The 11,734-nt window shown below is 39.4% G+C and overlaps 2 protein-coding genes across 2 annotated transcripts; one reads left to right on the top strand and one right to left on the bottom strand.

Annotated features, from left to right (window-relative positions):
- Nucleotides 1–1,834: 1,834 nt before the first annotated feature.
- On the bottom strand, nucleotides 1,835–7,207 carry TMEM258 (transmembrane protein 258). Its single transcript, XM_081315325.1, has 4 exons — nucleotides 7,118–7,207; nucleotides 5,906–6,015; nucleotides 4,042–4,189; nucleotides 1,835–1,968 (listed from the first exon to the last, which is right to left on the bottom strand). The coding sequence occupies exons 1-3, from the start codon at nucleotides 7,118–7,120 to the stop codon at nucleotides 4,063–4,065; spliced, it is 240 nt and encodes a 79-aa protein (XP_081171451.1). The 5' UTR covers nucleotides 7,121–7,207; the 3' UTR covers nucleotides 1,835–1,968; nucleotides 4,042–4,062.
- Nucleotides 7,208–7,340: 133 nt separating this feature from the next.
- Nucleotides 7,341–10,429, top strand: FEN1 (flap structure-specific endonuclease 1). Its single transcript, XM_081320285.1, has 2 exons — nucleotides 7,341–7,552; nucleotides 8,468–10,429. The coding sequence occupies exon 2, from the start codon at nucleotides 8,516–8,518 to the stop codon at nucleotides 9,662–9,664; it is 1,149 nt and encodes a 382-aa protein (XP_081176411.1). The 5' UTR covers nucleotides 7,341–7,552; nucleotides 8,468–8,515; the 3' UTR covers nucleotides 9,665–10,429.
- Nucleotides 10,430–11,734: the final 1,305 nt, after the last annotated feature.

The raw sequence follows: 11,734 nt of genomic DNA, 5'->3' as shown, positions 1-11,734 counted from the left end.
TTAACATTGTTTTAAATAAGCAAATAGCACACTTAACATACTAATTTTAACCTATAGAATCTAATATACCTGATGAAGATACTGAAATCTATCTGTTGTGGAAATACTTCCCATCCTTTTTTGTTCATGGAGCTATTTTGTAGTTTATCAGGGAGGATTAATATAGAATCAATAAACTACATTAATCAGGTCTTTGATTATTTACTTTGGGATACTGTTTGTGGAGTTTAATATTTTAGTATGTTTAGTCTTACATCTTAGGGATATGGGGTACTTTTATTGCGTATTTTAAAATAAGCCCAATGTTTAAACATTTGCAACTGAGTGCAAAGGAAAATATATTTCATCTCTGCTCTTATTAAATGACTCAGCAATTAAATGCATTTTAATTCTTATATGCTAAAAGGAGTCTCCTGTTAACTGCTGCAGTTGTATTCTCATCTGTTAATTTAACATGGCAAAAATATACAGCTTCCATCAGTTCATAGGCTTCACCCTGAAAATAGCAATAGCAATAAGCACTTGGACTTAATATACCGCATTTCCCGCCAACAATCTGGGTCCTCATTTTACCAACCTCGGAAGGATGGAAGGCTGAGTCAACCGTGAGCCAGTGAGAATTGAGCTGGCAGCCAATAGAAATAGCCTGCAGTACTGCATTCTAAGCACTGCGTCACCACAGCTCATAATGCAAGTGACCAGCTGTCTGCAAGGAATATAAATCCTTCCATTCTCCCCATCCAGTCAGAGCTGAAGAAGCTTCTTGGATGAGAAGCAAAATGTCTTCAAAGAAAAACAAAAGTCCAGTTGTCTCTTTAAAAAACACCTTTGTGGCAACCATGACCTAGATGACTGAGAATCTCCACAGACATATCATTTCTCTATTTCTCTCACTCACTCACACACACACTCAATTCAAGTGGTCAAGGTATCTAATGTTCCCTATTTTCTCCACAACAACCCTGTGAGGTGGATTGGGTTGAGAGAGAATGACTGTCCCCAAGTAGCTTTCATGCATAAGGGAAGCAAAGCCTAGAATTCTAGGCCAATCCCCTATTTCTGCACAAATGAATCGATTCATTTATGAGCCAAAAATGTGAAACGTCCTATTTTCTGCCTTTTCAAAATAAAGATGCAGAAGAAATTATTTAGAAGTAACATAAGGTAGCCATAACATAGAGGTAAAATCAATGTCATTTGTAATGCATGTGACTATCAAAAAGATCATTTGGTGAACTGCTGTCTCCATGTTGTTTCCAGAAGGATAACACTGTTTATTGCAGCAAAAATAAATTTGGCAGCACCTGAAGAACAAATATATTTGTTGAAATAGTTCATTTAATCAGGTACGGGATCATCATCAGAGCAGTGGAGCTCTGGAATATATAGGGTCATGCAGCTACATTTGTAACTGGTTAAAACAGCAGTAGTAGCTTTTCCTGAGATCATGTATAGGAAAGATCCAGGTATTTCAAAAGAACTGAAGACACAGGCTACATTTGTACCCCTAAATGTTTTAAAGCTCATTTATCTTCCTAAAGCAGGATGCACATAAATGTTACACATTTATTTCATATATCCAAAAAACACAGTGAATTGGATGCATCAATAAACTGAAATGGTCATCTCAATTTCTCATTCTTGGCATTTTGCATTGAGATTGGATTTCAACAGCGTGCCATTTGACTACCATCCGCTTCTAGGGAGCTCCATCTTTTTCTACTACTGAGAATATATACGAACCCAAGGCTAACTATGGTCGAGACCACCCAGTCAGCAATTAATGGATCTACATGGATAGCAAAAACAACACCTCAGAGTATATAGCACAACATTCAGCTTATCACAGATTCAACTTTATTGATCTGACGTTAGAACTCTCACATGTTAGAATTATAGTCCAGAATTGTGATAAGCCACACTGTTCAATAAAAAAGTAAAAAGGAGGTGCAGAAAGGCTTCTGGAACCTGAAATGGAGAAAAGAAAAAAAAGAACAAAATTGGATCATACCATTTCTTTAAAGCTTTCCCTTACTGCTTTCCACGTCACTATCCAAAACAAGACAAATAACATGGGATCAAAACCTCAAGTCTCAGGTAGTACATTAATAAATACCCACATACCAATATATGGTGTTTCTATTGTGAATGACTGAATCTCGTAACTTACATTTTTCATACCATATAAATTCTTTGTTTAAAATAATAAAGTTACTGTCTTCAAGTTTGACTGGCCACTGAACTCCTAAGCCACCCTCTGCTGTGCAGGAATCTAAGGCATCCAAAGCATTATCTAGTCTCTATTTGAAATACATTCAATGGACCTACTACATCTCAGCATAATTGGTAAAAGCGTATGGTAGCTATGACTGCAAATGATATGGGCTTGTCTTGTCAGAATCTGGACAAGCTTGTGTAGGTTGTAGGAAACTAAAGTTTGGAAATGTACAGGTGAAGGGAACTTCAATTCCAGCAACCCAGAGCTTGGAAAAGGACACATAACAAAATGTATGCTGTTGAGGTGGATGTTGTGAAAGAAAAAAATTAGCAACATCTTCCTTCTTCTTTTTCGACAATCCAGTCTTATTTGATTAGTTTCCTGTTCCCATCAGGCATGGGAAACCAGCAATTGGTTGAAACTTGCTCGTGGAAAATGTGAATGCTCAGTTCCATAGTAATCAACAACTGAAAGCCACTGTTTGACTAAAAAACTACCAGTCATGTATGCAGTCTTGTTTAGCTATAACATGTGGTGCCTCCAATGGCAGGTGAGGTCACAATTTCCACCTGAAGAAGCTTCTGTGTATTTAATAGCATATATGCCTGGCAACTGTTCATCTTCAGAGAAATCTACGAAGCAAAATAGCAGTTACCATAGAAACATAACCGATGGTTTGATACTGCAAGGAAGTAAGCTTAAGTTAGATATTTGGAGGAAGTTCCTGACGCTAAAAACTATCAATAGGCTGTCTCTGGAAGAGGTATGCTTCACTGAGAGTCCCAGTAGCAATCTTCCCAATGGTTTAGCAGATCCTGATTCAAACTCTGATTCTATGAAATATCAATTGACTGTACATACTTTTCAGTGAAGTGAATTTGTTTATAATATGCTGATATCTTCTCCAAAATGTTTAGCATTTTAAAACTTGCTTTTGCACTATATGTAGAATAAGTGATATTTCTAAAGAGCTGTTATGTTGTTTCTAATGGCTACCTCTAAAATGTATACATACCAGCTCTTATGTTAAAACTTTATTAATATGAATAGCTTTTATTTCATTTTAAAATGAAAATAATGTATATTATTAGGTTGCTTTTGAATATTTCAAGCTTTTTTATAAAGTTAATTTGAAATTTAATATTAATTTAATATTAATATTAACAGTGTAAGCCTAAAAACAATTATTCAAAATTAAATCTTTTTGAAAACTCATGAGACTATGGCTAGATAAAAAGTAAAGGGCTGTTCTTGACACTTAGGTTTTGGATGCTGAACAGTTTGTCCCTGTATTTCAGTCCATCTTAGTCTGCTGGAACATGCTTAGCGTTACAGGCAGTCCTTATCACTTTACCACCACAGCTGGGAACCACAATTTCCATTGCTAAGCAAGGTGGTTAAGAGTGTCGTGCATGGTTTTACATCAGAGTTGTTAAGTGAATCAGTGCAGTTGTTAAGTGAATTATACGGTTGTTAAGCGAATCCAGCTTCACTTTCAATTTGCTTGTTGAAATCTGGCTGGGAAGGTCACAAATTGTGATCATATAACCCCGGGATGCTGCAATTGTCATAAATACATGCTGCTTGCCAATTTTGATATGACATGACAGTCATAAATATGAGGACCAGTTGTAAATCACTTTGTCAGTGTTGTTGTAATTTCAAAAGGTCGTTAAATGAACGGTTGTAAGTCAAGGACTATTTGTATTTACATCGCATCTCTAAATATGCTTTTAAAAAGTTTCATCTGAGTTTGTTCTACACACTTATTAATCAGATCCTTATTGTTAGAAGGCCCCAGCATAGCATTTAACATGTCTCACCTGAAATAATCCTAACCACTGTCACACATAGATTCCGACCCACAGCAATAAGAAGAGAACTCCAAAGCCCATGAAGAGTGATGCTACTAGAGAGATGAGTAATTCTTTGTAAATGTCCCGGGTATACTTGGTGGATGTCACTTCATAACTGAGATGGTAATTAAAGGTATAACCAGACAGGTTTACAGAAAACCTGTCAATGTAAATTGGAAAAAACACACCCTTGTTTTCTATATATAATAGAATGACAACTGACTGTACTGATCACCGATCTTTAACCTAGCTCATAATACAGAAATTAAGCAATCCTTTCCTTGCCAAAAATAGAGGAGAGACTAATTGATCACTTTCTTCAGTTAAGTTAAACAGAATGGAATGAATTGAACAGGAGCAAATTAGCAACTACCGTCAGCTTCAATTATAATGGTAGCCATTAAGTAACAGAGCTGTTACAAAATATTGTCACACCCATGCTGTCTCTCATGTATTTATAAAATCAAGTTTCTTTATCAAAATTTCACAATTCTCATCATCCAAGTTTAAATGTTTCTTTTTTAATTAAAACTCTTTTGATTACTTAGAATGGTTTCCCACCCTTGAGAAACAATCATATTTCTAATGACAGACTCATAATAATGCTTGTAACATAATTTTAAACTAAGCATGTGGCACAAATCCTGAATGTAATGTTTCTTCTTTCAAACTATATGAAATAATATTTTCTCTTTTGAGTTATGGCAATTGAGTATCTCCACTCCTGACATAAAAGCATGTTATGATGCTATAAAATATTTATGTTCAACAAAAGTAGTAATAATCATGTCTGCTGCTTAAAACAGACATGTCAAACACAAGGCCCGGGGGCCAAATCCAGCCCGCGAAGTGGTTTCATGTGGCCCGCGAAGCCACCCTGGAAACAGTGAGGGAACGGTCCCCACTGCCTTGGCCCTGGCCCAGAGACCCTCCTTCTGCCAGAGACCCTCAGATCTGTCCCACTCCTGCCCAGGCCCTCACAGGCACCCTTGATGCGAACGATGTAGAGCTGGCCAGTGCTTTGGTAATGATGGAACTTTGACCACCAATTTTAGCCAAGAGGAGAGAGTCCCCTGAACTCTGGTATATATTATAGTTAAGAGTAGTGACTTCCCAAGTGATGTTATGCTGTACCTTGAAATTATACTGACACTCTGCCTTCTGAAAATTATCTAAAATGTTCTTTATTTAAGGATTGTATCACCATCAGTTGATGGAAATCCAGTGTTAGGAACTTACTTTGAGTGGAACATGACATATTTCTAGAATCTACCATTATAATAATGGAAGCTAAAGAATGTAATAATAGAGTAGATTCCTGAATCAGCACTTACTGTTTAATAAAGTATTTAAACAATATACTTTAATTATCTTTTAACTGAATTGACCGAACAAGGAGGTGATAGGGATTTCAATTGATATACTGCTTGTTTGATAACTAATGAAATATGTTAAAAAAGTGCTAAATTTCTTTTGTTTGTTCAGACTCTATATACCACTAATCTTAATACTCAGTAGCAAAATTTACAATAGGAAGAGTAAAACCCTGATAACTTTGTTAAGACTTTATTGCATTTGTCAAGAACAGAGGTCTTCAAAGTTGGCAACTTTAAGACTTGTGGACTTCAACTTCCATGCTGGCTGGAGAATTTTGGGAGTTGAAAACCATGTCTTAAAGTTGCCAAGTTTGGAGACCTGTCAGAAGAAAAATCTACGGTATTCAGATTTATACAGTAAGCAGTTATACTATATATAGTGCTCTCCATAGCACTGCTGACCACCTTATATATTTGCAAGTAACCAAAATATATCACTGCAATAGTAAGGATACACAAAGAACCAAGCTGTGAAGAACATGCCAATGGCCAGGAGTACCACAGTGAGATGTGGAAACACAGCCGGATTCACCGGACTGGTATATCTGCTCATTGTTTCAAGCTCCTGAAATAAAGAAAAAAAAAGGGATGGGTGGGTGGTGAGACAAGAATATGAGACTATGAAGATTTAAGTACTATTTTTTATATATATCTTATTAAGAGAACTGCAGCATGAGGCAAAGGAACTATTTTCCCCTGCCCCTCATGGATGTTGAGAAAGATGGACACAACAGTGAGAGCTAGTGAGGCTGTAGGCCTAGAAACCAGGAGACTGTGAGAGTTGGGCTTCCCTCTTCTAGCTGGCTAGGAGGCTTTGGGCCAGTCATTCTCAGCCCAATCTACCTCATAGGGTTGTTGTTGTGGAGAAAATAGGAGGTGGGAGCATTAGGTAGGTTTTAATATAAAAGGGACCCAGGGACGCGGTGGCTCAGTGGGTTAGGACGCTGAGCTTGTCGATGAGAAGATCGGCAGTTTGGCGGGTTGAATCCCGGGTGCCGCGTAGCAGAGTGAGCTCCTGTTACTTGTCCCAGCTTCTGCCAACCTAGCAGTTTGAAAGCATGTAACAATGCAAGTAGAAAAATAGGGACCACTATGGTGGGAAGATAACAGCGCTCCGTGCGCCTTTGGCATCTAGTCATGCCGGCCACATGACCACAGAGACGTCCTCGGAGAAGCGCTTTATCTTTGGCTTTGAAACGGAGATGAGTACTGGCCCCTAGAGTTGGAAACGACTAGCACGCATGTGCGGGGGAACATTTACCTTTAATATAAAAGGAGAAAGAAAGAAAAAAAGAAAGAAAGAGAGAGAGAGGGGAGGGAGGGAGAGAACCAGAACAGCCCCTTATCTGTTGATGCCCCTACAACGACCCTCCCCCTGAGGCCTGCAAGCCTCAGCTTGAGCCTCTTGGCCTCCCTCCACCCCCAACCCTCCCTCCAGAGGAATGTAAAGTAAGGTCCATGAGAGGTCCAGCTTCTGTGTGTGAGCCTCTTTCTGTCTTTTGCAAAAAGAGCCACCGGCCATCAACCTCCATCTAAAGAGGCCCCTGAAAAGCTTTTTCTTGGGTTACAGATGCGCCGGAACTGGGTCCGACAATCACCAACGGCCGCAGCCGGAAAAAGCCTCCATGCAAAAACAGCCGCCGACTTTCCCTCTCTCTGCCACTTACCATGGCTGCGTCGGCGGCGGTTCCCGTTACAGAAGGACACGTCCGTTCTTTCCTGCCATCCTCGCTCCGCCCTTCCGTCTCCGGAGCGCAGTCTGTCATCAGTATCTCCAGCCTAAAGCTTGCTGGGAGTTGTGGTCCGCTTGGCTCTCTTGTAGTAGGGGAGCGCACAAAGTTGTCGTCAGAACTACATCTCCCAGAAATCATTGCGCGGTCTCGTCCCTTGCAGCCCTGAACGCGGGATTTAGAAGGCGCGAAGAGTGGGGGAGCGCCGGCTTGGGGAGAGAGACGCAATTTAGTTCCCGCGCGGCGGACGGAGGGGCGCGTCAATCAAAGGCGGTGGGAGCCTGCTGGCCCGCTCGGGGGTAGAAGAAGGGTGTGGGGCGAAGTTGCTTTTGCGGCTGTGCACAAAATCGAAAAAGGAGAGCTCTTGGCCAGGTAACGTGGTGGGTGTTGCCACGTTTATTATTGCTATCATTCCAATTGGGTTTTCTAATTCTGGACGCATCAAATGTGGCGCGGGATGGTGGAATTGCAAAACTGAATGTTTGAAGAGCCAATAATTTAGCAAGAGGCTTAGCGCTGAGCGGGCGGCTAAGTACTTGGGATCAGTATGGCAAGCTTGGATCCACCTGGGTGGTTCTCCCATCTGGTTTCACGTGTGTGAACTCTGAATTCGTGGAGGCCGATTCGCCCTGCAGGCATTGGCCTTCAGACGAGCACAAGTCTTAACGACAACAATCTAGGTTTTGTTTCCCAGTGTGGTACCCTACGCTAGTAGAAAAGCGAGGTCTCTCTCCACTGCTTTCTTCAGTTTCTACAGTCTTTTGAGTTGTGGCTGATTATGAACAGTCGTCAGTAATTTTTCGTGCCCAGTGATGATCTTATCCTTTGGAAGAGGATTCCTTATAGCCGTTATTAGAAATAAATTATCTTAAAATGTGGCTATGCTATCTATAGCCATTCATTTGGCATGAACTGATTGCAATTAAAGTTTTCTTAATGCACCCCATTACAAATAATTACATTTTTCTTGGGAGTAAAGTTATCAATATGCTGCTTTTGACTCCCAACAACTCTGGGAGATTACAAATAAAAGCATTAAAAACAAGAAAACATATAGCAATAGATAAAAACAAAGGATGAAAATGAGAAGAGTGATGAAAACAAGAATGGGAACAAAAAGAAACAAGCCCACAGAGTCCATAAGGGAAATGTAATTTCTTCCTAAAGTCCTTTGAAATGTCACTTAAGATAATTGATCTTTGTCATATTGATAAAAGATTATCAATACACTAAGAATATGTCTTGTTCCACTATGAGACTTGCTTTACCTATTACTTTATTTCCTAGGTTTCTCCTCTATTATATTACCTCAGATTCATAGACTGACCAGTCAAGATGGGAATCCATGGTTTGGCCAAGCTGATTGCAGATATGGCTCCTGCTGCCATTCGAGAAAATGACATCAAGAGTTACTTTGGGCGGAAAGTGGCCATTGATGCCTCTATGAGTATTTACCAGTTCCTAATTGCTGTACGACAGGGAGCTGACATGCTGCAGAATGAAGAAGGTGAGACTACAAGCCACCTGATGGGTATGTTCTACCGCACTATCCGCATGGTGGAAAATGGAATCAAGCCTGTCTATGTCTTTGATGGCAAACCCCCCCAGCTGAAATTGGGTGAATTGGCTAAGCGTACTGAGCGCCGGACTGAAGCAGAAAAGCAGTTACAAGAGGCCAAAGAGATGGGTGAGGAGGAAAATGTAGAAAAGTTTAGCAAGAGACTAGTTAAAGTGACTAAACAGCACAATGATGAATGTAAAAAACTGCTGACTTTGATGGGCATCCCATACGTAGATGCCCCTGGTGAAGCTGAAGCTAGCTGTGCTGCGCTGGTGAAAGGAAACAAGGTCTACGCAGCTGCCACTGAGGATATGGATTGCTTGACCTTTGGCAGCCCTGTGCTAATGCGGCATCTTACAGCGAGTGAGGCAAAGAAACTGCCCATTCAGGAATTTCATCTAAACCGTATTCTCCAGGATATGAGTTTGAGCCAGAAAGAATTTGTGGACTTGTGTATATTACTAGGTTGTGATTACTGCGAAAGCATCCGTGGAATTGGACCAAAACGTGCAGTGGAACTCATCAGGCAGCACAAAAACATAGAGAAGATTATTCAGCAACTAGATGCTAAGAAGTATCCCCTGCCTGAGAATTGGCTACACAAGGAGGCCCAAAAACTCTTCTTGGAGCCTGAAGTTGTAAACCCAGAAGAGGTGGAGCTGAAGTGGAATGAGCCTGATGAAGAAGGACTGGTTAGCTTTATGTGTGGGGAGAAGCAATTCAATGAAGAAAGAATTCGTAATGGGATCAAGAGACTGAACAAGAGCCGACAGGGAAGCACTCAGGGCCGCCTGGATGATTTTTTCAAAGTGACCGGCTCTATTACCTCAGCTAAACGTAAGGAGTCAGAGCCTAAGGGATCGGCCAAAAAGAAGGCCAAGAGTACTGGTTCAGCAACATCAAAGTTTAAGAAAGGGAAATAAAGTTCTAAACCAGTGCTAATTCTTCAACACTCCACTTTACCTTGGACAAAATATATTAAGCAGCAAATCCAGGCTCTCTTCTGTGACATACAATTGACTTACGATACTCGAAAGAATTGTTGGTTGCCCATTAACAAACAATACTGCTGCATTCAAAAGATGTTTCGAACCTTTGGTCCCCAAACTTTCTTGTTGAGAGCTATTGTCACCTTGAGTATTATGAAATCTCAATGTGATGAAATGGCTTAATTTTGAGTTGCAGATTTCAATAAATATTGGCAACCTGCTAAATGTGCATAGATACTAAAATAAATTTTATAAGATTGCAGTACAGTGTTTAATAGAAATATCTGTGGTGTTCAGAAATGAACTTTTACTACTATTACTACTATTCAATAATCTGTTCACTAAAATACTTGTCAGATGGGATAGCTGTAGAGGTGATAACATTAGCTTCTCATTCAGCCTTGTTTATAACTTACCGGTATCTTTGGCCAAAAAAAGACTTTTGTCTTCAATGACAACAATTGCTTAGAAAGTTGACCATATCTGAGGATTAGAAAGTAATAGTAGTTGAAAACTGGCAGTAATGATAACTTGGCAGTGGGTAAAAAAACTTCAAAGGAAGTCAGAATGAGAGTATACTTTACAGTACAATTGAAATTTTCATACTGGTCTTGGCATTTGATTTATAACATGTAACCCTGCATGGGTTAAAAATAAGCCATTTTAATTTTTTCAAACATATATAATAAATCTCCATATTCATTACTACATCTTGTTTTATGCTTAAAATGTAAATTTAATGGCTCTGTCACTTTAACACAGGCATGTCAAACTCGTGACGTATCACAACTTTTTCCCCATTGCCAACAATGGGGTGGGCACGGTTTCAGTGTGACGCATCCAGCCTGTGGGCCGGCAGCTTGACATGCGTGCTTTAACAAGTCTTTTTAAACATTCATGAGAGATACCTACTTACGATTCAAGAACAAAATTGTGAGTTTACATTTCTTTGGATGGAAAAGGAGCTTGGGTTGAATTCAGATAAAAATTAGAAATAAGGATCTCAGGATTAGATATTAGTTAAAATAAATTAAGATTTATTGTACATTGTCAAGACATAGTTTTAAACTGAATCTTGCCACCAAAAGAATTGTTTGCATGGTTATATGCAGGCGTTAAAGCACAATGAGGCAAAAGAAATTCTGTATTAATAGAATGCATGAAATGGAAAATGTTTTGTTGCAAATCCAACGAAAACCACATACTTCAGATGTGGTTTCATTTTGGATTACTTATGATTCAGGATAAAATTTGGACTCTTAGATGTCCTGGATTTCAGAAAAAACAAAATCTGGAGAGGCCCTAGAATTATTTTATGGAGTGAAGAGGACCTTTTTCTCCTCTCAACAGTTCACAGAATATATCCCACCAGTTTACCTTCCCACCATCCACCAATGCTGATGTCCCCACAGAACTTTTTCCAATGATCTGATCTGCCTTAGAAGAAGTCTAAGCTCTACCACAGGTTTACTACTTCTGAGGAGATTTCAGTCTACCTGTGATAGATCTTTCTTTGCTTCTCATAGCTCTTAGATTGAGATGAACTGGATAAAACATTCAATCTCTTCTGATGCTCACATTGAAGCCTGTTATAGTGCATTGTGTTCTGCATGCTGCAATCCTCCATTGCTCTCAAAGAGCTGTAAATGCAAGAACTTCAAAAATGGGCTTCTTTCCATCCAGCTTCCATTGATGGAGCAAATCATGAGCCTGGAGCTCTTTCCATTTCTTCAAAATACACTAGACATCTAATATTTCTATGTGTTTCTCCCTTCCAGAAAAATCTAGCTTACAATATTATAATCCCCCTCCAAGAAAATCCTTAAAAAATAAACCACTGATTCAAAAGTAAAAATATCATTCTAAGACTAAGCCAGTTTTTAGCTTGGTTTCTTCGGAAAGAAGGAGCTATTGATAATAAGTATTAACTATTGCAGTATGTATAAATTGCTAAGAAGTACAATACTTGTTTGTGTGGAACATTAATGATTTTCCTACAGCAGG

The sequence above is a fragment of the Vipera berus genome, assembly GCF_964194415.1.
Source record: "Vipera berus genome assembly, chromosome: 1".
Lineage (NCBI taxonomy): Eukaryota > Metazoa > Chordata > Lepidosauria > Squamata > Viperidae > Vipera > Vipera berus.
This window is presented reverse-complemented; position numbering and strand designations above follow the sequence as displayed.